Source organism: Dendrobates tinctorius, unplaced genomic scaffold (genome assembly GCF_039654945.1).
Source record: "Dendrobates tinctorius isolate UK_male_01 unplaced genomic scaffold, ASM3965494v1 ptg000062l, whole genome shotgun sequence".
NCBI lineage: Eukaryota > Metazoa > Chordata > Amphibia > Anura > Dendrobatidae > Dendrobates > Dendrobates tinctorius.
Genome location: NW_027361730.1, coordinates 33,545,766 through 33,571,207, shown reverse-complemented (window position 1 = coordinate 33,571,207; position 25,442 = coordinate 33,545,766). Strand labels below are relative to the sequence as shown.

Sequence of the window (25,442 nt, the reverse complement as noted above, 5' to 3'; positions counted from 1 at the left end):
TCTTAAAACCTTGCCCTGGAATGGCCTAATAACTCTCTCAGCACTATACGTGCTGGAGCATGCTTGCGAGCTCATATCACCGCAGCTAATAACTGCGATGACACATATCTACCCTCAAGTACCCGTCTGGCGGCCATCTTACAATACAGTATATATTTTTTGCCTAAAATACAAAGGAAATGTGTCATCTTTAACTTTAGGCCTTTTAGGGTATATGCACACGCTGCAGGTTCCGCTGCGATTCCGCAGCGGTTTTGGCCGCTGCGGACCCGCAGCAGTTTTAGCTGCGGTGTACAGTACCATTATTTTTTTTTAAAAAATGATAGAAATGTATTTTTGTACATTGATTTGTTTGGTTATTATCACTTTAACAGATGAGAATGAACAACTAAGACAAAACCTCAACTTTTACTTTGTTAAATATTCAGGTTTCAGAGTTATTGACCTTTTGGATTGACTGATGGCACTGTAGTTGTTCAATAATAAAATGAATCATCAAAAATGCAAATTGCCTGATAATTTGCGCACAGTGCACTGCCAACAGAGAAGCTTTTAGTAATAACTAGTTTTATTGTCGAAAACAACATTGGTTTTCTCACTTGGCAAATTTTTCACTTTGAATCTGCTTTTCTTTACAATGCAAAAATGTAATTTGAGTTACTTTCCAACCTAACAAACTTGTTTAGAATCAGGATGGTAGATAATGAGCATTGCATAGCCATCAGTGATCACTAATGTACAAGTATTCTGCACGATTATCTGTAATGATTGGGAGGTGACATTATTCTTGTTCCGTCTTATAAAGGTTACAGTTCAGATGAGGTCAGCAATATGAAGAAGCAAAAAAAGAGCAATAAAGAGGATTTGGATTTGACTCTGGACCCTGACAACAAGTTGAGAACAAGCTCTACGCCAAGCACTGGCACCCAACCCACCACCAGTAGTGACAGTGACTCAGATGACGACAAACTTGTGATTGACATTGATTGTAAGATGAGTGAATGCAACAATGCAGAAGTCACACCTTCAGTGACTACTACTCCAAGTGCCCCTAGACAGAGAAAGACTGCTAGGAAGATTTCTAAAGATGTTGATCCCGTGGGGCAGATTCTTAAGATGCAAACACAGCTTCTAAGAGCAGACCCAAAGAAGATGGAACAACAGACGAGCTCCGTAAATCCTGAGAAAAGTGAGCATTCAACTCAGTCTGCACCCAATATCCAGCAGATTTCTCCAAGTTCATTCGAGTCTCAGAGGAAAGTGCAAGTTTGTCAGTCAAGTAATCACAAATGTAGGTATCGTGGTGAATAACTTGTTTAAAGCAGAACTCTGCAGTAAAGAGGTTCTCCCAGAATAATAACTTATCATCTGGCCGCAGGATAGGTGATAAGTGCTTGATTAATGGAGGTGTCATCGATGGGTTTAACACAGTGGTCCTACTTCCTCCATTTGAATGGGGCAGTTGCTCATATATGTTGATCTTCCTTTTATCTGTGGGACTGATGAAGATAGCCAAGTACAGCACTTTGCCGCCTCTAGCTTTTAATTCTAGTAGCCCATTTCTTCATGTGACACTCAAAAGGGGTCCAGATTGCTGAATTACGGCACGTTCTTAGAACGGTACAGAGGCCAGAAATAAACATCAACTTAAGTTCTCCAGTGCAAAGGCCCTGACAAGCTATTGGCAATGTATCCGCTTCCTGATCAACTGTGAGTTAAACTTTAGTGAGGGGTATGTTGTGATTAATTGCATTAAGACTTGATTTTACAGATGTTGACTGCTTTTTCAGCCTGTTCATGGTTTGCCTCTATTAAGATTCATTATGATCAGTTGTTAATTAAATGCCTAGAGTAATTTCACAATGAAAAATCAAAATTAAACTTTTGATTATGCACACTGGCAGAATATACAGTGGCATGTAAAAGTTTGGGCACCACCGGTCAAAATTACTGTTATCGTGAACAGTTAAAGGGAAGCTGTCACCAGGTTTGCCCCAAATGAAATACAATCACCACCCTTCAGCTCTCATATACAGTATACTAATATCATGTGTATATGCCCCAGATCCGGCCACCTTTTATTATACTCACCTGGGTGGCGGGGCGTCGCTGGTCCTGGTCCGGCGCCTCCGTTCTTCTTTTAATGTTGTCTTGCTTCGTGTGGATGACACGTCATTAAGTTATCCACACAGTCTCCCCAGCATCGCGCTCCTGTGCAGGCGTACTTCTGTGCCCTTACTAGTACTGCAGTTCGCAGGGGCTCTTTGACCTTTCCCTGATGGTCTTCTCATTGGGTCTTTAGCCAGTCACCTGCCACAGAGGTGACTTTCATAGTGTAACTTATGCAGAATTTTTCTGGCGTCTTTGGCCACATCTTGTCTTCCAAGAAGTTGGTGGAGCTGACTGGACCTGGCGTAAAAATGGAAGAATTTTGTGACATTTCATCCAGTTTTATGCCAGAAGACCATAAATACTACTTGATGAATCGGGACCTATATTCCTGAGTTTATTTTGAGATCCGTTTTCTCACGAATGGGATTGAATTCAGTAGGTCTTGCCTGCATTGAGTATTTCTCGTAAAGCAGTATATTTTTGCATATATTTGCTTCCATATTTCTTTCTCAGATTTCTATGTGTTCTTTATAGACCTGCTTCCTAATGACCTTATGGCCTTGCAAGAGGATGCCTCTGAGTACACTGTGGAGCCAGAAGAAAACTGTGCATACAAGATGTTCAGCCTGGACGATATGCTGCTGCTACTCAAGAGTACTGTGCACACGGCTAAGACTCATCGCACCGTGAAAAAAATAATCAAATTGGTAGATTATCTTTGCAAAAAATCAGTAATATCAGGCTTTTTGGAATTTCTACCCTGCTTTCGGTGTGATAAATTGTGGTTTTTTTTTTTGCCTTGAACGATCAGGTGCATTTAAATTAAAGCTTTTCACTGTTATTCTTTACATCTGAAAGATCTTTACTTTTAAAGGGGTTGTCCAGAATTAGAAAAACATGGCTGCTTTCTTTCAGAAGCATCACCACTCCTTTTAGAGGTTGTATGTGGTATCACAGTGTAGACACATTCCCTGTAGTGGAGCACTGTATTCTGGACAACATGCCCGGTTTCCCCTTCACAATTGAAATGTTGAACATGCACAAGATTCTATCGTAATTTAAAGGGGTTGCCTAGGCAAGATGAAAAATTGACTAGCGGCTATAAGAGAATAGAAAACTAAGTGATATTCACCTACCGGCACCCAACTGGATCCAGTGAAAGCCGCCCCATCGTCTACACAGCAAGAAATGATGTCCCTGTTCTACCAGCGGCAAAATCACGGTGGATCTTGATTGTTTATAGCGGTCAGGTGAATGCAGCAATCAGACACAGGATAAGATGACGTTAGATAACGCGCTGCTGAAGTCACCTGATTGTTGCAGCGGCCCTGCCACTGGTGGAATGGTGATGTCTCCTTCCTGTGTAAATGTAGAGTATGGAGCTCCCTGTGTTGGATCCCAGGTAGGTGTTGGATGGCGAGTATTATTTGGTTTGTTGTTTTCTACAGCTGTAAGCCACTGGTTACATTTTCATTTTGCCCAGACAACCTCTTTAAGCAGATGAGCCTCTCACTGATTAAATCCAACGCAGTCATTGCTCAAAGAAAATGCTAAATCCCCAACAGTCCATTGTGGTCTATTTGTATGTGTTTTGAAAATGTGATATGGTATTTATGGCTAAGAACAGAGTTCTTGTGTCAAAATAAACATGTGCATGCTCAGCCGGTCCGAGCAGACATTTTATGGTAGCATATCCTGCCATCTACGGACAGCTTAATGGTTTAATAAAATAAATTCATCTCTTTAGCTAAGCACTGTTCTTTAATTCCCTATAGACATGCGGGTTTAGTGCGTCTGATCAAGCATGTCTTTTCTAAAGGGCGAGTCTGATCAATGGTTGCTAGGTACCTCTTGCATTGCTCGTCATCCTTGAAAGAATAGGATTAGGCAGGTTGAAATTCATGCTGTCTTCTCCTACACTTAAATCCAGTAACCCTATAGATGGCATGCAGCAGATCTCGGGAACGCTGAACCTGTATACTGGCCATGCAGAGGCGACAGCTGTCAGCTGAATGCAGACATCTCAGGCGGCAGCTTGTCGCCCACAGATCAAAATGGTTACCTAGCGAATGCAAGTTGCTTTATCCTTATCCTCCCTGACATCATTTGTTTGAGTAGATTTTTTTAGTCCCCCCCCTTATAAATCAGGTTGTCAGACGATCCTTACCCTGACTGTTGTTGTGTGTATGGGGCCTTTAGCATTGAGGACAGCTGTCTGCGGCTTCTTTCCAGTAATGCTGAGAAGAGCAGCGTGATAGCTTCAACCTTGTATTTCACATAACCAAATTTATTTTCTTTCTTAGCAAATTCCAGTTTTTGTGCTCACGAAGGTGAATTACCAGACCTGCTACGGTGTGGAGTCGCTGACGGAGAGCGAGAGGTGTCGATTATGGACGGAAAGCCTTATACACTCTAAATGTGAACTCTATGTTGGTGAGTGGAGTCTCTTCCTTTCGAGCTTTTATTCTGTTGTTCATGACATCAATGAGGTTGGAAATTCATGAACGGTAAATGCTTGTGCGCCAAGTCACCATACTTATGCATAGCTATCTTTATTATTGACTCTGTCCATATAAAATTCATAAAGCAATTTCTATAGGCCATTAATTATTAATATAGGGTTGATATGAGGAGTGGACCATTACCAGGCTTGTCAGGGAACAGGTATGGTGATCAGGTTTCTGTGTTATACTTGGCCAGCCTGGCTGAAAATCGACAAATGTCCATTAGCTATCAAGCTAGCTGTTTGTCTCAGGAGTCATGAAAACTAGGGCTGTTGGAGGAAGATTATTTATGACCCCATGAGACCAGTCAGATAACTGTATTTGAACACCGCTCCAGGAGTTTTTGCTGAAGTGGTGCCAAAAATTTAAGGTCCCTGCACTTAGTCTCATACTTACCAGCATCTGTTATTAACTGTTCTTAGTGTCCCTCCTATCGATCTCCTGCAGTTTGTGACCTACCTGATTATTCCAGTGTTTGATGGAGCGAACCGGAGGTCGCTCCTCAATTTAAGTCTGGGAGCCAGTACTAGGCCCTCATAGACTTACCCTGAGAGCTTGTGACCGTTACCTCTGACTTCCTCCAGTCTGTCAGAAGTTGTGGTCACAAGATGGCGGCACAGGACCAGAGCAGTGCTGGAAAGAGCAGAAGACAGCAGATGATGAGTATAATATTAGGGACAGGGAACCTAGTTCAGTATCATCCCTCCAGCGTGGCAATAAAAAAGCCCATAGAGTGGTGCTTTAAAAGCAACCAGCTAAGAGCAAATTCCTCATTAATCTGATCACACGCTCCTGCAGGCAATTGAATGATACTGATAATGTTGTAGCTAAACTGTACGATTAGTTGTTGCGGCATAGTTATAGAATGATAGTGTGCCAACTTGTATAAAAATCTGTTACTCGGAGTCACCCGGGCGGTGCAGCCTCCTGCCGTCATCCTTGTAAACATCCCCATTCTCTTTTCATTGATTGCTCCACAGTATGATGATGTCACAGCAGATGTTTCTGAAATCCCACACCTGTTCTTATGGCGCGGGCTAAGCACGCCTTTATCATGTACAATGAGTCGGGGTGTAAACTCCTCAGCCTCATCAAGCTTAATGCACATGATTAGAAGCAAATTTGTAAGGTCGGTTAATACTGCACACTACATGTGTCAATCAGTAGTTACAATAAGTAGTGATAAAGAAAGTCTCCATGTGCTAAAGAAATGCAACAACCTAAAGTGCCCGGGTAGATTTGAAACTGGGCCTTCTGTTTGCAGCGGTGTGAGTCAGAGCGGCCTCTCATCCTGTGTGATTACTGCATTTCCTCCTCTGGAAAGCTGGGGATGTTATGTTTAGTGGTTTCCATAGTAAAGCCTCGCCCTGTGGCTAAGGCAAACCTTACTGTACTGTAGCTTTAATCTGCATTGTGCTCTGTTACTGTCGCTTTGCATAGTGAATACAATCCACATTGTAGGGTCTTAAGAAAAGGTAATCTGAAAATATATTTGTAATCCCTGATGAAAGCTGCCATGCATAATGCCATCTAGTTTGTGATGTAGGTGACTCTACGATGTCCAGTGGCTGATGTTTACTGCTATCATGGAGGTATTCCCGGGGGTCTGCGATTGTGCTCGTGCCCCTTCCTTTTCAGGACTGGGTGTCGGGCATCCCAGCAGTAGCGTATCACTGACCCCAGTATCCACAGCGTACTCTGTAAATGTCTCCCCCGTAAACATTCATCTTTTGAAAGTCTCTGTGTCAGATCTCTAAAACCACACGTTATGTTACAGCGTACACAGCCGTGCATTGCCCTTCCGGACATCCTCAATTTACATCTTGCTTTGCCAAAACTCTGATACAAACATACCGTAGATACAGTATCTAGTTTATTTCATAATAGCATCCCTGTTGTATACATTTAGGTATATATAGGGCAATTCTTCAGAAATGTCTACATTTGATAGTATCGCTTGTGTTAATAATTTATTATTCCACTTTTGCTTCTTTACTGTCTTTATTGTTTGCTTAGTTCTCTTTATACTTACCCTGTATGGGTTGTTAAATGGAGTAAGACTTTAATCCAATTCTAGAGCTCTTCTGAGTCAGAAACTACTCACGCGTTAATCACAATTTGAGCAAAGGCCAGATGGCGTAAGGGGAAATTGTTGGGAAAGCAACGTAAATGGCAGGATGGAGCAGTCTACTAAGAGATGGCCATTATTAAAAAACTATACATTACTAGCTTGTGTTTTTGCATCTAAAAGAATGTTGGACGTTGTGAGAATAAACCTGTCTGTTATTGCCTAATGAAATGTGTACAAAGTCACATCCTCCTGCTCCCTGCACCGTTACCTCTGCACAAGTCACAGGGCATGCCCAGAACAGTTTTCCATAGAAGTCAGCTAACATCTCTTGTTTCTCATGTGTCTGCTGGAAAGTCTTTCTCTGAATTCTGTTAGCAGTAGCTCATGCAACATGGCCATCCCCACAGTCATGTGCGAAAATAGAAAATGTAATAAGTATAAAGTATAAAAAATATGATGCATTCCATTTATCTGAGCTTCTAACGTCTCTTGCCAAATACAGGACACAGGAGACTAAAAGAAGGCCTATACAATATTAGAGAGGTGGTGTTAATGTTATGACCGATAAGTATGTAGCATTCCTATCCACCTGACCACACACCACTTACTTGTTACTATAATAAGTCACTTTACCTTTTCTTCGTACAGGCACAAATGCCAGGGTTTCTCACCTCCATCCACAATCGTAACTTTATTTTCTAACCTGTGTAGAAGACAGGAATCTTCTTGGTTGCTTTGTGCAGTGCTGACTCCTACTTACAGATTCCTGCACACAGGATGTATGTAATTGGGATTTCAGATTTTAGCTTTTCATCCCCAGAAGGAAAAAAGAGGAGGAGATCTTGAGATCAAGGTCCTCCTGTGTCAGCAATGCAGCAAAAAAATTCATGATGTGCTCAAGGATTTCAAGATACATTAGGTTTTTCTCACTTTTTTTTGGTTTTCCTTATAGGACATGTTGATGCTTTCACGTCTAAGTTCTTCATGCTGGAGGAAATCACTGTTGAAAATTTGAAGGAAGGCTTGAATACGTTCAAGTAGGCTTGGTTATTCAACTACTATCTGACACTCTACATCGCAGTGGGTCACTGGATTGTCCAGTACTTTGTTATTGATGACCTGTCCTAAAAATTGGTGATTGATACCTGGTACCCTGATCGATCAGCTGTGTGCAGATTTGGGGGTGACCAGAGGAGTACAGTGTACAACTCGGGCTGACTTGCATCAGACAACTAGCCCCACCACCGATATTGATGACCCATCCCGTGTATAGGTCATCAGTATATAAGTAGTGGATGTGTCCTTTTAGTAAATATTTACAATTGTTTTTAGTAAACGTTGTAGATGTTGTTCTGGCGTCTCTTCCTTATGTTTCCTGAAATGCATGCAAACTCCTGTAGGTTAAAAATGGCTTGCGATAGGATTGCAGAAACTACACCCACCAAAACCTGTAGAAAATAATATTATCTCACAAATTAAGGGTTAAAAATGACTTAAGTCATGAAATGTAAAAAATTGTGACATGCCGTCTGTAGCTACCAGAGGTTTGAATTAGAAAAAGAACAAACAGAAGCACCTGTTAGAATAAGTGTAATGTGCAGGTGCACGAAGCCATTATCAGACACATGTACCCTAGAATAAAAATATAATGTGTCGGCACACTGCAGTATGGAAATACAGTACATAGTAACACATGCAAAAAACATGCAACATTTTTATCATCAAAAAAGTGTAAAAGCCATCCCACCGCCACAAGGTGTACCCGATCAGGATGGTACCTACCTCTAGTGGCTTGCCTCGCTATGTGCCATTCAGGCCTCAAAATGGCAGAGCAGGAGCAGCACCTGACTGTGCCTAAGTCCTGCCTATGGAAAGCTGGGTGGCTAAGCGACTGGAAAGAATTAGAAATAGAAAAAAAGTCTGCTGTTTGCTATTTGTCCCAGAAATGACTCCTTTTTTTTCCTTTATGTCAACAACTCGGTCCTATTTACTTGAATGGGGATGGATGGCAGTCCATTGATAAGAGCTGTGGACATTAACATAAACTGTTATACTGAAATACATTGGAAATATTCCCAGTTTAGCCACATTGCCTATCTCCTATAAAGTGAATATAGATAAGCATTTACAACCTCCACATCAGACATTTATGGCATAAGTTGCTCATGACCCTTTTAAAGGGAACATATCAGCTGATACATGTTGCCCAAACTGTGGACAACATTTTCAGCCACTGTACGATCACAGTCATGTATGTTTTACTCTGAAACGCTGCGGTATTTCAGAGAAAAACATACTTTTAATAGCTGCCTGGGACCAAACTGTTCAGGCGGGTCCCCGGTGGCTTCAAATTGGCAGAGGCTTGCCAATCACTGTCAGCGGGCGGGGAGAAGCCACCAGGGACCCACCTATACAAGTCACCTGTGCATCTCACTGCCGCTCAGCGTTTCAGAGTAAAACTTACATGGCTGAGATCGTACAGCTACAACCAGACCGGGAGGAGAAGACCCAGTCTCAGTGCACAGTTCGGCACCTGTGCACCAAACTATAATTAGCAGAAAACTTCAAATGGTGATTAAAGACGAACCACAAAGCGGATTTCTTCACCAAAGGTATCAATTGTATCCGTATTTCTGCGTCATTGATTTTACTTTACATTACATAATTGTGCTGACAGGTTCTCTTTAATGAATTTGGTGCCTTATGCTGCAGCCATTCCTTTATTAAGATTGTTGTGCACATTGCCGGACTTAATCGACTTCTATGTCAAATTTTAGTTTTCTGTAAGCTAGTGTATGAGGATGACATGCTTTGATGTCTCCCATATACAGTGGGGGGAAAAAAGTATTTAGTCAGCCACCAACTGTGCACTTGACATCATAGGTAGACCACAACTATGAGAGACAAAATGAGAAAACAAATCCAGAAAATCACCTTGTCTGATTTGGCAAGATTTATTTTGCAAATTATGGTGGAACATAAATATTTGGTCACCTAAAAACATGCAAGATTTCTGGCTCTCACAGACCTGTAACGTCTTCTTTAAGAGGCTCCTTTGTCCTCCACTCATTACCTGCATTAATGGCCCCTGTTTGAACTTGTTATCAATATAAAAGACACCTGTCCACAACCTCAAACAGTCACACTCCAAACTCCACTATGGTGAAGGCCAAAGAGCTGTTGAAGGACACTAGAAAGAAAATTGTAGCCCTGCACCAGGCTGGGAAGACTGAATCTGCAATAGGCAAGCAGCTTGGTGTGATGAAATCAACTGTGGGAGCAATAATAAGAAAATGGAAGACATACAAGACCACTAATAATCTCCCTCGATCTGGGGCTCCACACAAGATCTCACCCCGTGGGGTCAAAATGATCACAAGAACGGTGAGCAAAAATCCCAGAACCACACAGGGGGGACCTAGTGAATAACCTGCATAGAGCTGGGACCACTGTAACAAGGCTACCATCAGTTACACACTACATCGACAGGGATTCAGATCCTGCAGTGCCAGACGTGTCCCCCTGCTTAAGCCAGTACATATCCGGGCCCGTCTGAATTTTGCTAGAGAGCATTTGGATTATCCAGAAGAGTACTGGGAGAATGTCATATGGTCTGATGTAACCAAAGTAGAGCTGTTTGGTAGAAACAAAAATTGTCGTGTTTGGAGGAGACAATATGCTGAGCTGCATCCAAAGAACACCATACCTACTGTGAAGCATGGGGGTGGCAACATCATGCTTTGGGGCTGTTTCTCTGCAAAGGGACCAGAACGACTGATCCGTGTACGTGAAAGAATGAATAGGGCTATGTATCGTTAGATATTGAGTGCAAACCTCCTTCCATCAGCAAGGGCATTGAAGATGAAATGTGTATGGGTCTTTCAGCTTGATAATAATCCCATGCACACTGCCAGGGCAATGAAGGAGTGGCTTCGTAAGAAGCATGTGAAGGTCCTGGAGTGGCCTAGCCAGTCTCTAGATCTCAACCCCATAGAAAACCTTTGGAGAGATTTGAAAGTCCGTGTTGCCCAGCGACAGGCCCAAAACATCACTGCTCTAGAGGAGATCTGCATGGAGTAATGGGCCAACATACCACCAACAGTGTGTGCCAACCATGTGAAGACTTACAGAAAACGTTGCCAACAAAGGATATATAACAAAATATTAAGATGAACTTTTGTTAAAATACCTATTTTCCACCATAATTTACAAAATAAATCTTACCAAATCAGGCAAAGTGATTTTCTGGATTTGTTTTCTCAATTTTGACTCTCAAAGTTGTGGTCTACCTATGATGTCAGTTACAGGCCTCTCTCATCTTTTTAAGTGGGAGAAATTGTACAATTGGTGGCTGACTAAATACTTATTTTCCCCACTGTAACACACGCAGATGAGGAATTCCTATTCTCCTGTCTGAAAAGTGTTCAGAAGCAGCATGGATGACATTGTATAGTAGTAGGCAGTGTAGCTGTGAATCCAGCACTCGGGAGGATTGTGCTGTACTTCTGCTTTGTAATAATAGTTTCTGTGTTTTTCTGTCTGTCTTTCAGTGTGCTTTTTGTTTTTCCTCCTCCAACACCCCCCCAATCCCTCTCAGACTTCAATATGTGATTGTAATCTGATCCCTCCAGAGATGACAGTCCATATTGTTTTTACTGCGACTAATTTAACTGTTTTTAGAGTGGATGAATTTTTAGATGCCGGGGAAGGTGGGAGTGATAAATGGCTTACAAGCTGAAAAATAGGCATATTTCTCTGATAAGAGATATTGCAGAGTTTCTTAAAGATGCATGCATTATTTATTTATATAAAGTTTGTTGCAGTGCTAGTTGCCATCTATTGACATATTTGGGGTCCGGGCCTAAGTAATGATTTGCCATTTTATTTCTGCACAGACCTGCTAACTGCCTCAATTCTCTTCGTCATATCTTAAAGTGGGTGACTGGGTAAGTATCAGATAGATAGTTGCATTGTATTTAGGCCCTTTAAGCTACTGGTTGTCTTTTCTGTAAATGTTACTCATTTTTGTAAATTGTCAGCATGGAAAAATACGAATCGAGCTACAAAGAGGGATATTAACTGAAATTTCATGAAGGATTTTGTTACCATCTCACTGAGCATTTATTGATTGTATCGATGTTATCATATTATGTATAAAAAAGTACAGCAGCACTCTGTGAATGCCAAAACATACACTGTATATTGTCAATGGAAATAACTTCCAACTGCATTGTCCCTCAGCAAGATGTACTTACAAAAAAAGTGAAGGTTCTTAGCACAGATATTGGCCAATTCATGTGTGCCCGTCAACCAAGGCAAGGTGACACTTCTCTGACGGGTGATGTAAGTACATCTTGCAGAGGGACAATACAGCTGGAAGTTGTTATTTCCATTGACTTGGCATTCACAGGGTGCTGCTGTGCTTTTTATACATAATTTGCAGTCACTACAGCTTGCACCTATTCACACTTAGGAGGTGCTGGTCAGGTTTTTTGTATATACAGCTCTGGCAAAAATTAAGAAACCACTTCCAAATGTTCAGTTTGTCTGATTTTTCTCGTTATAGATATATTTTTGAGTAAAATGTAAATTGTTCTTTTAGTCTATAAACTTCTGACAACATGAATCTGAATTTCAAAGTAATAATTGTATTTATTTTCAGAAAATGAGAAATGGTCAAAGAACAAAAAAACCCAGGGTTTTCAGACCTCAAATAATGCAAAGAAAACAAGTTCATAATTATTTAGAAACAACAATACTAATGTTTTACCTCAGGAAGAGTTCAGAAATCAATATTTTGTGGAATAACCATGATTGTTAATCACAGCTTTCATGTGTCTTGGCATGCTTTCCACCAATCATTAACACTGCTTCTTGCTCAATAATAATGTAAGCAGTTCTTCTTTGTTTGATGGCTTGTGACTCTCCATCATCCTCTTGATTACATTCCAGAGGTTTTCATTGGGGTTCAGGTCTGGAGAATGGGCTGCCCATGACAGGGTTTTGATGTGGTGATTTCTTAATTTTGGCCAGAGCTGTATATATGATATTGCGATTTGTCTGTAATGTGATCCATCTCATCAGGATGTATAGAGGAAGTGTGCATCTGCCAGAATGAGACACACATCCGTTCACACAATGGAAATGGACTGTTTAATAGTTCCGCTGAAATAGTGACTCAGCCTGGGAGCTTCTCATCGGTGATATGCCAGGCGTGGTCTACACACCTGTCATAGCTCAAACACAAAGCTTGTATACAGGAGTGGAATGTACATGAGTGATTCAGTCCATGTGGCTGTCTTACACAGAAGGCGACAAAGAACAAAGCACACTGCTCGGCTTCCAGGTCTGTCCACGTGTCCTGGTAACCGAGAAGGCTGTGCATGCTACTGCTACATGAGACCGAGTAAACCAGAGTGATAAAAGTTTGGCGATCCAGCATTGTTACTAAGTCTGTGTCCACTATTACTACACTGCAAAATACCATTTGTAAGGGAAGGTATTATAATTAATACATTTCGGGTTTTTCGTTCTGCACTGAATTCTATAACTTAGACTGTATTTGTTTTCAATGCAGTTTCCAGGATGGATCGTACCTCTTGAGCCATGTGTCTGGAGACTCCTCTGTCTACCTCTACAAAAGTACTGAGGATCACAAAAGAGGAGTCTATAACCTGCATGATGCCCACAGTCATGCCCCTAAAGCACCATCCTCTCTGTCTGTTCCCTGGGTGCCTTTAAATCCCAATCTGTTGTTGAAGTATCACATTCTACATGGCCGCCCGCCTTGCACTTTTCCACCTGCACCGGATCAGGATGCAGGAATAGACAATGTAAGTGTCCAAGTAGCGAAGCACTGATTGTAGAGTTTACTGCGAAGTTCTGCACATTCCTGACACTGGGGGCAGACATTATCCACAGAGTAGGAGGAGTAGTCCTCAGCAAACTCCGGGTCTGAAACCGCTGGCTGTGCCTGGCCTCTTAAATAGCTTCTCAACAGGAGAAATCAGCACAAGGTTTTATATTTATTGCCGAATATAATAAAAACTGTAACATGAAACTGTAACGTGAAATCATAAAACTAAATGTAAAGAATAGCAAACTTTATATCCTAAGGCCAGGTTTACACATGATATACAATGTGTGCTGGGATGGCAATACCCGGCCCTTCTGGCTGGGCTCCTGAGTTGTCCCATAAGCATGTATGTATAAGGCAGGTATGGGCGCAAGGTCTGTATGTAATGCACATGGAAAGCAGTAATGAAGTGTAACATGCCTCATCTTTCATACTTCATCACATATGCCTTTTAATGAGCTTGTCGTATAATTAATATTTTCTGGCATCACATTTAGGTTGGTATTGCAGCTAGAACCCCTAAGTCATGGACTGAAAAGATAGTCACACTTTGCAGCAGATCACTATGATCGGGGCACCCCATAACCACATATGGCTTAATAGAACAGAGGGAAAGCCATTTTCTTACTAGTGTTGTTTGGAAAGTTTGATATTTAGTGTGTGGCTATGAGGTCATGCACATTTCTGGCTTCCATTGCTCTGTAGTGAGTTACATCTGGTTATAGTTATAGAAATCCCACTGTAATAGTGAGTAACCCTTCATGTTTCTCTTCCACATACTGTTAGATATACATTGATTTGGGGGTTTTTTATATGGCTACATTGCCATGTTTCTTTTTGCACAGTTGCAGTAACCACCATTATTTGTAAAAATCGCTATAAATAAAAACTTGTAAATTCTCCCTAAAAGAAATGCTAGTAAGTGTACTCATGAGAACAGGAGTGGTGGGTTTTATTGCTGCTGGAAAGAGTCAGACCTCTCCTTGTAGAGGAGGAGGGAGTTGAATATTTGTAGAGAACGGAGTTTGATGTCATTCTTGGATCATACACCATAGCGGCCTGGGATAATGGCTGCAGGCAAGAGAACTGCCAAACTCTGCCAGTTTCCAAGCACTTATCACAATGCACCGAGAAATGTGCCCTGGATCCCTTGTGTTTCACTAGAAGGAAAATCTGTTGCACCCCCCGAGCCTTGCCTTCTGCACTGTGCTATGAGTGGAACAGGGAGAGGATAAAGCGCTCTCTTTGTTGTACAAACTTAAAAACACTGCGACTTTTAAGAGTCTGATTCCATTGTCTCTGCCGTCTGGACGTGACCTTTATTCTGGGAGGATCCCTCCAAGAGTTGCTGAGTCCATAAAAAGGGGAAAAAATGCTCATGCAATCAAGATCGCTATGTAGCATAGTTCTCCTCTGGTCTTACTAATACAATGGATTTGTTTCTGAGCTGGCTGAATTCTGAAAAGTGATTTCCTGCGAATAGAAATAGAATAGCTCAGGACGTGTGTTGTTCCAGTTTACTATATAGTATTAAAATCTTGTAGTCTGCAGCGGTAACTCCTTGTCTATTAATTATACATTTTCCTTCCATAGTTTATTCCACGCTGCTCAGAATAAGATAAGAGACATCCATCCAGAGCGCTGTCTATGTTTCTTAAAGGAACACTAACCCCAGAACTGAATGATAAATCACACAAGATATATAGTTACCCTTATAATTTGGTAGTCTACAGCATTTTCTGCATAACCCTAAAAGAGTCAGTCTTGTAGAAATCAGTGTCACCTTGGCTGGTGGCTGAATGAAGCTTCGTCCCTGGGAAAAGAGAAGGTGGCGCGATGGTCAGCAGTGTTCCATAATTGCCCACAGGGATATATAGGAAAATGAGAGCTCTGCATAAATATACCGTACTTTTATTTTGCGAGAGGCATGACTTTTGAAATAGTTTTACTTTAGCGCCGATCATCACACAATCAAAACTGCTAACAGGGTGCCTTTAATTGTAACACAAGACAAAATCAGGTTAGAGTATGGGATTAAAGGGGTTGTACGACACATAAAATGAGCTGTTTTAAATATCTTTTTTACACCCTAACCACTGTTACAAGCAAGAAGAGAAAGCTACTGACCACAACAGGGATCACCACAAAGATACAAATGTTATTAGGTGCAAAACAGACATAACCATACAAAAACAATTAAAAGTCATAGAAATGACACATAAGATAAACCCTTCAGGCTTATAATAAAGCCGTACAAAGTCCCCTGAATAGGACAAAAGTACACAAATGCTGAAGTCCAAGACCTGAGAAGCAGACTGAATCACCAGCACCAGGATAGGGCGTCGGCTGTCTTATATCCAGTCTAATACTCCAGAGATCCAATCGTTATCCTCCTCATCAGGTGGCAGATCACTACCACTTAAACCAACCTCACTACCTCCTGTCACCACCAGAGGGAGAACGGAAGGAGAACTCTCAACTGGTGGAGCAGAAAATGAGCTCATAACAGGAATGTCTGTCTTTTTGCTCCAATCTTTCCACCATTAGTTCCACTAGTGGCTTTCTGCAGCAAACATTATTGTGCATGTATGATTATAATAATTCGACATGGTATTCATACTATCATTGTGAGCTATGTTTGAATAGCAGCACATTATTATGTAGGGTAAGGTTTCGGTTACATAGATATACAATGACCACTTGTTACATATATGTGGGACATAATTATTTAATATATTGATTTACTACCGTTTATTGTTTGCACATTCAACCATATCTTTTGTGTACTTTTGTCCTATTCAGGGGACTTTGTACGGCTTTATTATAAGCCTGAAGGGTTTATCTTATGTGTCATTTCTATGACTTTTAATTGTTTTTGTATGGTTATGTCTGTTTTGCACCTAATAACATTTGTATCATTGTGGTGATCCCTGTTGTGGTCAGTAGCTTTCTCCTTGTTTGTGATTTACTTTTTTACTGATTTCAGGTGTATCCCCTACTCTATTCTGTGGTGCCCTCCCAGTTCTTGTTATTACACTAACCACTGTTGTAATTAGCTTTATTTGAATATTTCCTACTGTTTCCCTGATAAAGCTAATCTTTATATCTGTTTTCTTTCTTTATTCCTGGTGACAGATTCCCTTGTTGTTCTGGTGCATCAAGTGTCCTACATACGACTGCAGTGCCATCCACCGTCATCAGATGAATGGCCCTGAAGTCGCATATAGGACATTTTATGTTTCGGACTACCGCTTTAAAGGGAATCTGTCAGCAGGTTTTTGCCACATAATCTGAGTAGGAAAATGTAGAGACCGAGACCCTGATTCCAGCGATGTGTCACTTACTGGGCTGCATGCTTTAGTTTTATAAATCAGTAAGAGATCATCATTAGAAAACTAGTAAACCTGCTGCCAGGTAGTCAAGCATATTCATGGGCGCTGTATAACCCCGCCCCCATCACTGATTGGTAGCTTTCTGTGTACGCTGTCGTGTGGGTAGGGTTATACAGCGCTCATGAATTTGATTGACCACCTGGCAGCGGGTTTACTAGTCCTCTAATGATGATCTCTTACTGATTTATCAAAAATGCTAGATCTCCAGCAGATAAAACAGTAATGTTATCAAAGCTGCAGCAGACAGCCCAGTAAGTGACACATTGCAGTAATCCGGATCGCTTTCATTACACCATGCTGCTCTCAGATGGGATAGCAAAAAACCTGGTGACTGATTTCTCTTCAAGGGAGAAAGTACTTGGATATTTTTTTTCTTTTCTTTTGTTCATTTTTTGTGTTTGTCACCTTAAGATGTTTTGGGAAGAAGTAAAAAACCTTTGACATCAAGTTACAAGCCATAACATTGTGATTGAAATGTGGTTCTTGTTATTCCATTATGTTCCGGATATATCTTGTCAGAGAGAGACTCTTCATTTGCTATGCTTGGCAGCTCACAAGGCCATTCTGAATGTACAAATATCGATACATCAGCATAATGTATGAGAAGTGAAGAAACTTGGAAACATTTGTGAAAGGTTGAGTGGACCTTTTATCTATCGGTAAAGAAAGGAAGAGAAAAAATGTGGCAGAAATGGGCAAGATGGTTGCATGACATTGTAAGGAATATGACGGTGTATTGTGGATCCAGGGGAATGGATGGAGATGGAAACAAAAAAAGCATATGTTGGAATGTGATGTTTATTAATAGGAAAATAAACGTGCAATCCTGGATGGGAAGGGTCTCCACGTGCTTCATCTTGAGATCGTGTCTGGCAGCAACCTATAGCCATAACACTACTGATCCAAGAATGCATGTTCATGACATTTGTGACGTTTTTGATGTGTGTTCTGTCATATAGTTCATGCACATGTCCCAGTGATGTTTAGGGTTTGGTTTGTTTAATTATCTCAATATCATGACATGACTGGAATGTGGGAAGATAAACTTATAAGAAAAGTACAAAATCTGCCCTGTATAAGTTTACTCTTCCTAATACACTCCTAAAAAAAAAAGACATGTCCATAAACAGCACAGTGTGAACGTGGATTTAGTGCTCTTGAAAGAAATCCACTTCTACAATATATAAGTAGAATATAGGTATTCTGAGGCGGTCAGAACTACATTAGATTTTATGTAGCCATCTCGTCCATGTAATCATTTATAAATGACATTAATGTTACTTTCATTATTACCTAAGGTTGTATAACCGGTTTCACAGACCCTTCAGCAACTTATGTTCTTGACCTCAAATGTTAGTTGTGTTTACTGACATTGAACCATATGATAATATCTTGATGTTGAGCTTCTGTTACGTAATTCCTTTTATTTGTATCTCATGCTGTAGGAAACATTCTGTGATATTCTGCGTTGAGGTGACCAGGTTAAAAGGGTTGTCCAACCTTATGATATTGATGGCTTATTCTTAGGACGCCTGCCCCAAACCAATCAGTGGTTTTCAGCTCACTGTTGTAAGCCCTTTTAAACATGGAGAGTAATCATTAGTTTGATCATTTGGTTCCTATATACAGTCATGGTCAAAAGTGTTGGCATCCTTGAAATTGTTCCAGAAAATGAAGTATTTCTCAAAGAAAATTATTACAATTACATAGGTTTTGTAATGCAAATGTTTATTTCCTTTCTGTGTATTGGAACAACACAAAAAATAAAGAAAGGCAAATTGGACATAATTTCACACAAAACCCCAAAACTGGGCCAGACACAATTGTTAGCACCTTTCCAAAATTGTGGGTAAGCAAATAACTGTTTCAAGCATGTGATGCTCAGTCAAACTCACCTGTGGCAAGAAACAGGTTTGGGCAATATAAAAATCACACCTGGTTTAGATGTATTGCCACCATTGATAATTTTTCAGGCTTTATTACAGGGGTGATTAATGCTTGTTCATCAGCTGGTCACTTGGCCTAGTGATCAAGAGCAAGTCTTCTCATAAACACTTATTCGGCCAACTATCAACCCCCAGGAAAACATAATGTGGGTCATGCCGCAACAATGACATCATATTTGCAAGGACTACCATCTTATGGCCAAAGAATAGTGTCATGATGACTGGACCAGGATCTTGCTAATTTATTGGCTAATTTCTAGCTTCAATATGGCAAGAAAACCAATCAATCAATCAAATTTATTATCGCCAAGTACATATTACATATATACAAGGAATTCTTTGTGGCAAAGAGGCAACATAATATATAACAACAGATACAACAAGTAACATCTAACAAGACAGATACAGTATATAGTCTACACATGACGATTTAATTGTTGAACAGAGAGTGGATAGAAGCTGTTCATATGGCGGTTGGTGCTGCATTTGGGGACTCTGAAGCGACGTCCTGAAGGGAGTAGTTGGAATGAGGAGTGTCCCGGGTGAGAGGGATCGGATGAAATTTTCAATTCGTGGGATCGAATACTCTTATCATAAAGATCCTGGATTTTAGGCAGGGGGAACCTATAATTCTCTCTGCTGTTCTGAAAGTCCTTTGTAAGCGGAGTTTGTCATGCGCAGTGGCTCCCCCATACCAGACTATCAGAGAGGAACAAATCACAGATCTGATGACAGCATTAAAGAATAAGATCAGCAGATTCTTAGACGAACCGTATCTTTTCAGCTGACGCAGGAAGAACATCCTCTGTTGTGCTCTTCTTATAACAGCATCCACGTTTTTCCCCCATTTAAGATCATGAGAGATGATAACACCAAGGAATTTGGTCTCTGTGACCCTAAGAACCACTTCGTCATGGATGTAGATTGGAAGTATCTCATGTTGATCTTTCCTAAAATCCACAACCATCTCAGCAGTTTTTTTAGTGTTGAGTACAAGATTATTGGCTTTACACCAGTCACATATTCTTTCCACCTCACTCCGATACAAGTCTTCAGCATTTCCCCTGATGAGACCAATCAGTGTCATATCATCGGCAAATTTCAAGATTTTTACTGAGTCTGCTGAAGAGATGCAATCATTCGTATAGAGAGAAAACAGTAACGGGGACAAAACACACCCCTGAGGTGCCCCGATGTTTGTGACCAAGGTGTCCGAAGTGAATGGTCCAACTTTTACACTCTGTATCCTGGCTGTCAGGAAGTTATAAATCCAAAAGCATAAGTTGAGAGGGACTCAAAGAGCTACCATTTTCTTATGAAGTAAATTCGGATCAATGGTATTGAACGCTGAGCTAAAGACTGAGGTTATCCTAATGAGAGAAGCCTTCCAAAGACTTCTGTATCTTGGGAAACTTTGGAACAGTAAAGCAGCTTTTAATGTATGATTTTTTTAACGAATGTCATTAATCTATAGTTCTCCCTCATTTTAGAAATGTAATGTAATAGCGATCACTTAGAAGTCTATCATGAATTGCTTATTCCTGGTAATGAATGGAGTAGTAGTCTGTCTGAGGTTGTTTGACCATCATAAATGAGCACTAAATCTAGAAATATGCTCACACTGTCAGTTTTCCAAATGGTTCTTCTAGAGCAGTGTTCCCCAACTCCAGTCCTCAAGAGCCTCCAACAGGTCATGGTTTCAGTATTTCCTTAGTATTGCACAGGTTGTTGGAATTTTTGCCTGTCCAGGTGATGCGATGATCATCTTGGCAATACTAAGGAAATCCTGAAAACATGACCTGTTGGTGGCTCTTGAGGACCAGAGTTGGGGAACACTGTTCTAGAGAGTTAACGTCTTCTGATCTCCCTCTTTTGGCGGGTAGATGACTAATCGGGTGGGATTTTGCCAAGGGGCAGGCTTAATGTTTTGTCTCTTATTGCAGGCAGTGGCGGAGTTGTCCTGCTGCAGCCGGTTGTCTTACAGAAGATTTCTTGATATAGTTTTTTTATTTACTTGCAGCAGGAGACCAATAGACTATTTTTTGTCTTATTTGTCTTCCATGTCCTTCTAAACCTTCTAAAAAGTGGTGATTATGACAGCAATGGATTCAGTGTGTAGCGCTCCCACCCACTCTCTTCCCCCTCTCCTCTTATCGTAAGTTAGTCAGGTGGGGCGCATAATGCGAGTTCTGCAAGTCCCAGCCTATCTGTGGGATAAAGAAGCCTTTCTTCCTCTAACACACCTGAGTTATTAGTGGCACAGCCTCTTGTGTTTATGTATAATAGGATTAGATTTCTTCACAGGTAACACAGACCTTCTTGTAGACCGCAGTGTTTCTCTAGCGTGAATGTACGAGACGACATGCCATCTGTGGTCTCTGCTCCCTTAATCTATTATTTGTGCTGATTTGTAGCACATAAATAGAAATTAATCTTTGTGACCCATTGCCCAAAGATGCCAACTGGATGGGTTAATGTGTTCATAAACTGTACAGTGGCGAGACTCTAATATAAATTTAGTTAGGCCTAACGGTTGGCTGTAGGCCAAATAATCTTGTAATGCTTTGTTTTGTTTGGGGGGGGGGGACACCAACATTCTGACAAAATTGAAATAAAAAATGCTAAATGTTTATGGCTAGATTTGGCAGGAAGGTCATGAGATAAGGGCTCTATAGCAAATACATAATGAAGGTCCGTTATCTCCGTTAACCATGGTGATGAATTGCTTAATCTGTGTCGTTGAGGTTCAAAGCAATGTGGCTGAACACTGTGAAAACTGCTATGACGTGATTTTTTTTTTTTTACAAGGAAATTGTGTGGCTTTTATTTAAAGATAATCGTGTCGAGACAATATTCATGGTTTAAAGATTAGTCTGCTTCTTTTTCCCCCCAACCTAATGGGGCTAAGATGCAGTATGTGTGACAACCATTAGACTAGAGCGATGCTGATGAGTAACACATCTTTTTTTTTTTATTAAGGAATTATATTTAACTTGCACAAAAAAATATACATGACGCTGGCCCAGTGGCCACGTTGGTGCTCCATGGCACTGCATGGCAGCCGGATGTAGTCACAACCTTATGCCAGCCTGCTAATAAGAAGAGGCACCCAGAATGCCTGCAGGTAGTGGGACGTGTGCAGTGCCCTAGTCTGGCTCCAGCAGAGGATCACTGTGGCCCCTGCTCTAGTTACATGCTGCAATAGCTAAATTTCTCCTGATCTTCATTCAATGATAGAATTCCAGAACAAAAGTGATTTAGAGTAAACAGGAGAGATGTCAAAGTATAAAGTATATATTTTCTAACAACTGTGATCATAACTGTTAGTTTGTCTTTAATGGTAGTCAGCCATGATCTGCTGGGCAGTGACGTGTTAGGTTTTTCACACTTCAGTTTTTTGGTGTCAGTCACAATCCGTCGGATCGACTGATCCGTCACAGATTGTGAAAAACTGATGCGACGGACCCGTTTTTTCGACTGATCCGATTAAAGGATCCGTCAAAAAATGGACGAAAAACGGACGCGAAGGATCCGTTTCTAAAAACACAGACAGACAGATCGATAGATATGGGATAGATAGTTAGAATACATGATACATCTATAGATATATTTATATATATATATATATATATATATATATATATTTACAGTCATATGTTAAAGTTTGGGCACCCCTATTAATGTTAAACTTTTTTTCTTTATAACAATTTTGGTTTTTGCAACAGCTATTTCAGTTTCATATATCTAATAACTGATGGACTCAGTTATATTTCTGGATTCAAATTAGGTTTATTGTACTAACAGAAAATGTGCAATCTGCATTTTAACAAAATTTGACTGGTGCAAAAGTATGGGCACCTCAACATAAAAGTGACATTAATATTTTGTAGATCCTCCTTTTGCAAAAATAACAGCCTCTAGTCGCTTCCTGTAGCTATTGAGTTCCTGGATCCTGGATAAAGGTATTTGTGACTATTCCTGTTTACAAAACAATTCCAGTTCAGTTAAGTTTGATGGTCGCCGAGCATGGACAGCCCGCTTCAAATCATCCCACAGATGTTCAATGATATTCAGGTCAGGGGACTGGGATGGCCATTCCAGAACATTGTAATTGTTCCTCTGCATGAATGCCTGAGTAGATTTGGAGCGGTGTTTTGGATCATTGTCTTGCTGAAATATCCATCCCCTGCGTAACTTCAACTTTGTCACTGATTCTTGCACATTATTGTCAAGAATCTGCTGATACTGAGTTGAATCCATGCGACCCTCAACTTTAACAAGATTCCCGGTGCCGGCATTGGCCACACAGCCCCAAAGCATGATGGAACCTCCACCAAATTTTACTGTGGGTAGCAAGTGTTTTTCTTGGAATGCTGTGTTTTTTAGCCTCCATGCATAACGCATTTCTGTATGACCAAACAACTCAATCTTTGTTTCATCAGTCCACAGGACCTTCTTCCAAAATGTAACTGGCTTGTCCAAATGTGCTTTTGCATACCTCAGGCGACTCTGTTTGTGGCGAGCTTGCAGAAACGGCTTCTTTCGCATCACTCTCCCATACAGCTTCTCCTTGTGCAAAGTGCGCTGTATTGTTGACCGATGCACAGTGACACCATCTGCAGCAAGATGATGCTGCAGGTCTTTGGAGGTGGTCTGTGGATTGTCCTTGACTGTTCTCACCATTCTTCTTCTCTGCCTTACTGATATTTTTCTTGGCCTGCCACTTCTGAGCTTAACAAGAACTGTACCTGTGTTCTTCCATTTCCTTACTATGTTCCTCACAGTGGAAACTGACAGGTTTAATCTCTGAGACAACTTTTTGTATCCTTCCCCTGAAAAGCTATGTTGAATAATCTTTGTTTTCAGATCATTTGAGAGTTGTTTTGAGGAGCCCATGATGCCACTCTTCATAGGAGAATCAAATAGGAGAACTACTTGCAAGTGGCCACCTTAAATACCTTTTCTCATGATTTGATACACCTGGCTATGAAGTTCAAAGCTCATTGAGGATACAAAACCAATTTAGTGCTTCAGGAAGTCAGTAAAAAGTAGTTAGGAGTATTCAAATCAAGAAAATGATAAAGGTGCCCATACTTTTGCACCGGTCAAATTTTGTTAAAATGCAGATTGCACATTTTCTGTTAATACAATAAACCTAATTTGAATCCAGAAATATAACTGAGTCCATCAGTTATTAGATATATGAAACTGAAATAGCTGTTGCAAAAACCAAAATTGTTATAAAGAAAAAAGGTTAACATTAATAGGGGTGCCCAAACTTTAACATATGACTGTGTGTGTGTGTGTGTGTGTGTGTGTATATATATATATATATTATTTTTTTAATCTTTTTTTTAAATGGTGTGGGCTCCCACGCAATTTTCTGCGCCAGAGGGGTATAAAGCTGACGGCCGGGGACAATATTTGTAGCCTGGGAAGGGGGTAATACCCATGGCCCCTTTCCAGGCTATGAATATCAGCCTGCAGCTGTCTGCATAGCCTTTACTAGCTATTAAAATAGGGGGACCCCCCCCCAAAAAATGACGTGGGATACCCTATATTTTTTAGCCAGAAAGGCTACGCAGACAGCTGCGGGCTAATATTCATAGCCTAGGAAGGGTCCATTTATATTGGCACTCCCCCCTGGCTACAAAAACCAGCCCATAGCCGCCCCAGAAATGGCGCATCTTATAGATGCACCTTTTCTGGGCAGCTGCGGCTTGCTATTTTTAGGCTGTGGGGGGGCAAAGATCAATGGACCCTTACCAGCCTGAGAATATCAGCAATCAGCTGTCTGCTTTAGCAAGGCTGGTTGTCAAAAATGGGGGGGGACCCCACGCCGTTTTTTTAAATTTAAATAATTTTTTTTAAAAAAAGCATGGAGACCCCTCTATTCTTGATAACTAGCCTTGCTGAAGCTGACAGCTGAGGGTTGCGTCTGGCTGGTTATCAAAAATAGGGGGAAGACCCACGCCGTTTTTTTTTATTAATTATTTATATTCAGAGCAGGAGCCGCAGATGAATACTCCCATCTCCTGCTCCTGCTTTCACTGCACATACTAGTAGTAGGTTTCGGATGATGGGATCACTTGTCCCATCAGCTGACACCAGTGACCAGAGGTAAACTGAGCATGCTCATTTAAAAAAACGGAATCCGTCGCCGGATTCCGTCATGTGACGGACTACGACAGATCCGTCGCCCATAGGCGTCCATTCTAGCAGGCGACGGATCCGTCGTTGTCCCACCTTTCGACGGAGACAGAAAACGTTCCTATGTACGTTGTCTCTGACCGACGGACAAAGAATTTCCGACGGATCCGTCGAAGGACGGATGAAACGTGCGGCCATCCGTTGCTAATACAAGTCAATGAGAAAAAACGGATCCAGCGGCAGCAGATGCAGGATCCGTTTTTTTCTAAAAACGACAGATTTCGACTGATGGCAAAAAACTGATGTGTGAAAGAGGCCTTAAGGTGAGAATGACTGAGGAAGACTTTCATTTCTGGATTATTTTATTTAAAGTATTTATAATGTGTTTGACTCAAGATCAGTGAGTCTTGT

The 25,442-nt window shown here is 41.0% G+C and overlaps 1 protein-coding gene across 1 annotated transcript in view; it reads left to right on the top strand.

Moving 5' to 3' along the window:
• Positions 1–25,442, top strand: part of ICE2 (interactor of little elongation complex ELL subunit 2) — a 97,056-nt gene that overhangs the window by 71,050 nt on the left and 564 nt on the right. The window contains exons 10-15 of the mRNA XM_073579503.1: positions 806–1,291; positions 2,647–2,819; positions 4,416–4,545; positions 7,640–7,724; positions 11,583–11,633; positions 13,265–13,520. Of these exons, the coding sequence (XP_073435604.1) occupies positions 806–1,291; positions 2,647–2,819; positions 4,416–4,545; positions 7,640–7,724; positions 11,583–11,633; positions 13,265–13,520 (1,181 nt within the window). The remainder of the gene's footprint in view (positions 1–805; positions 1,292–2,646; positions 2,820–4,415; positions 4,546–7,639; positions 7,725–11,582; positions 11,634–13,264; positions 13,521–25,442) is intronic.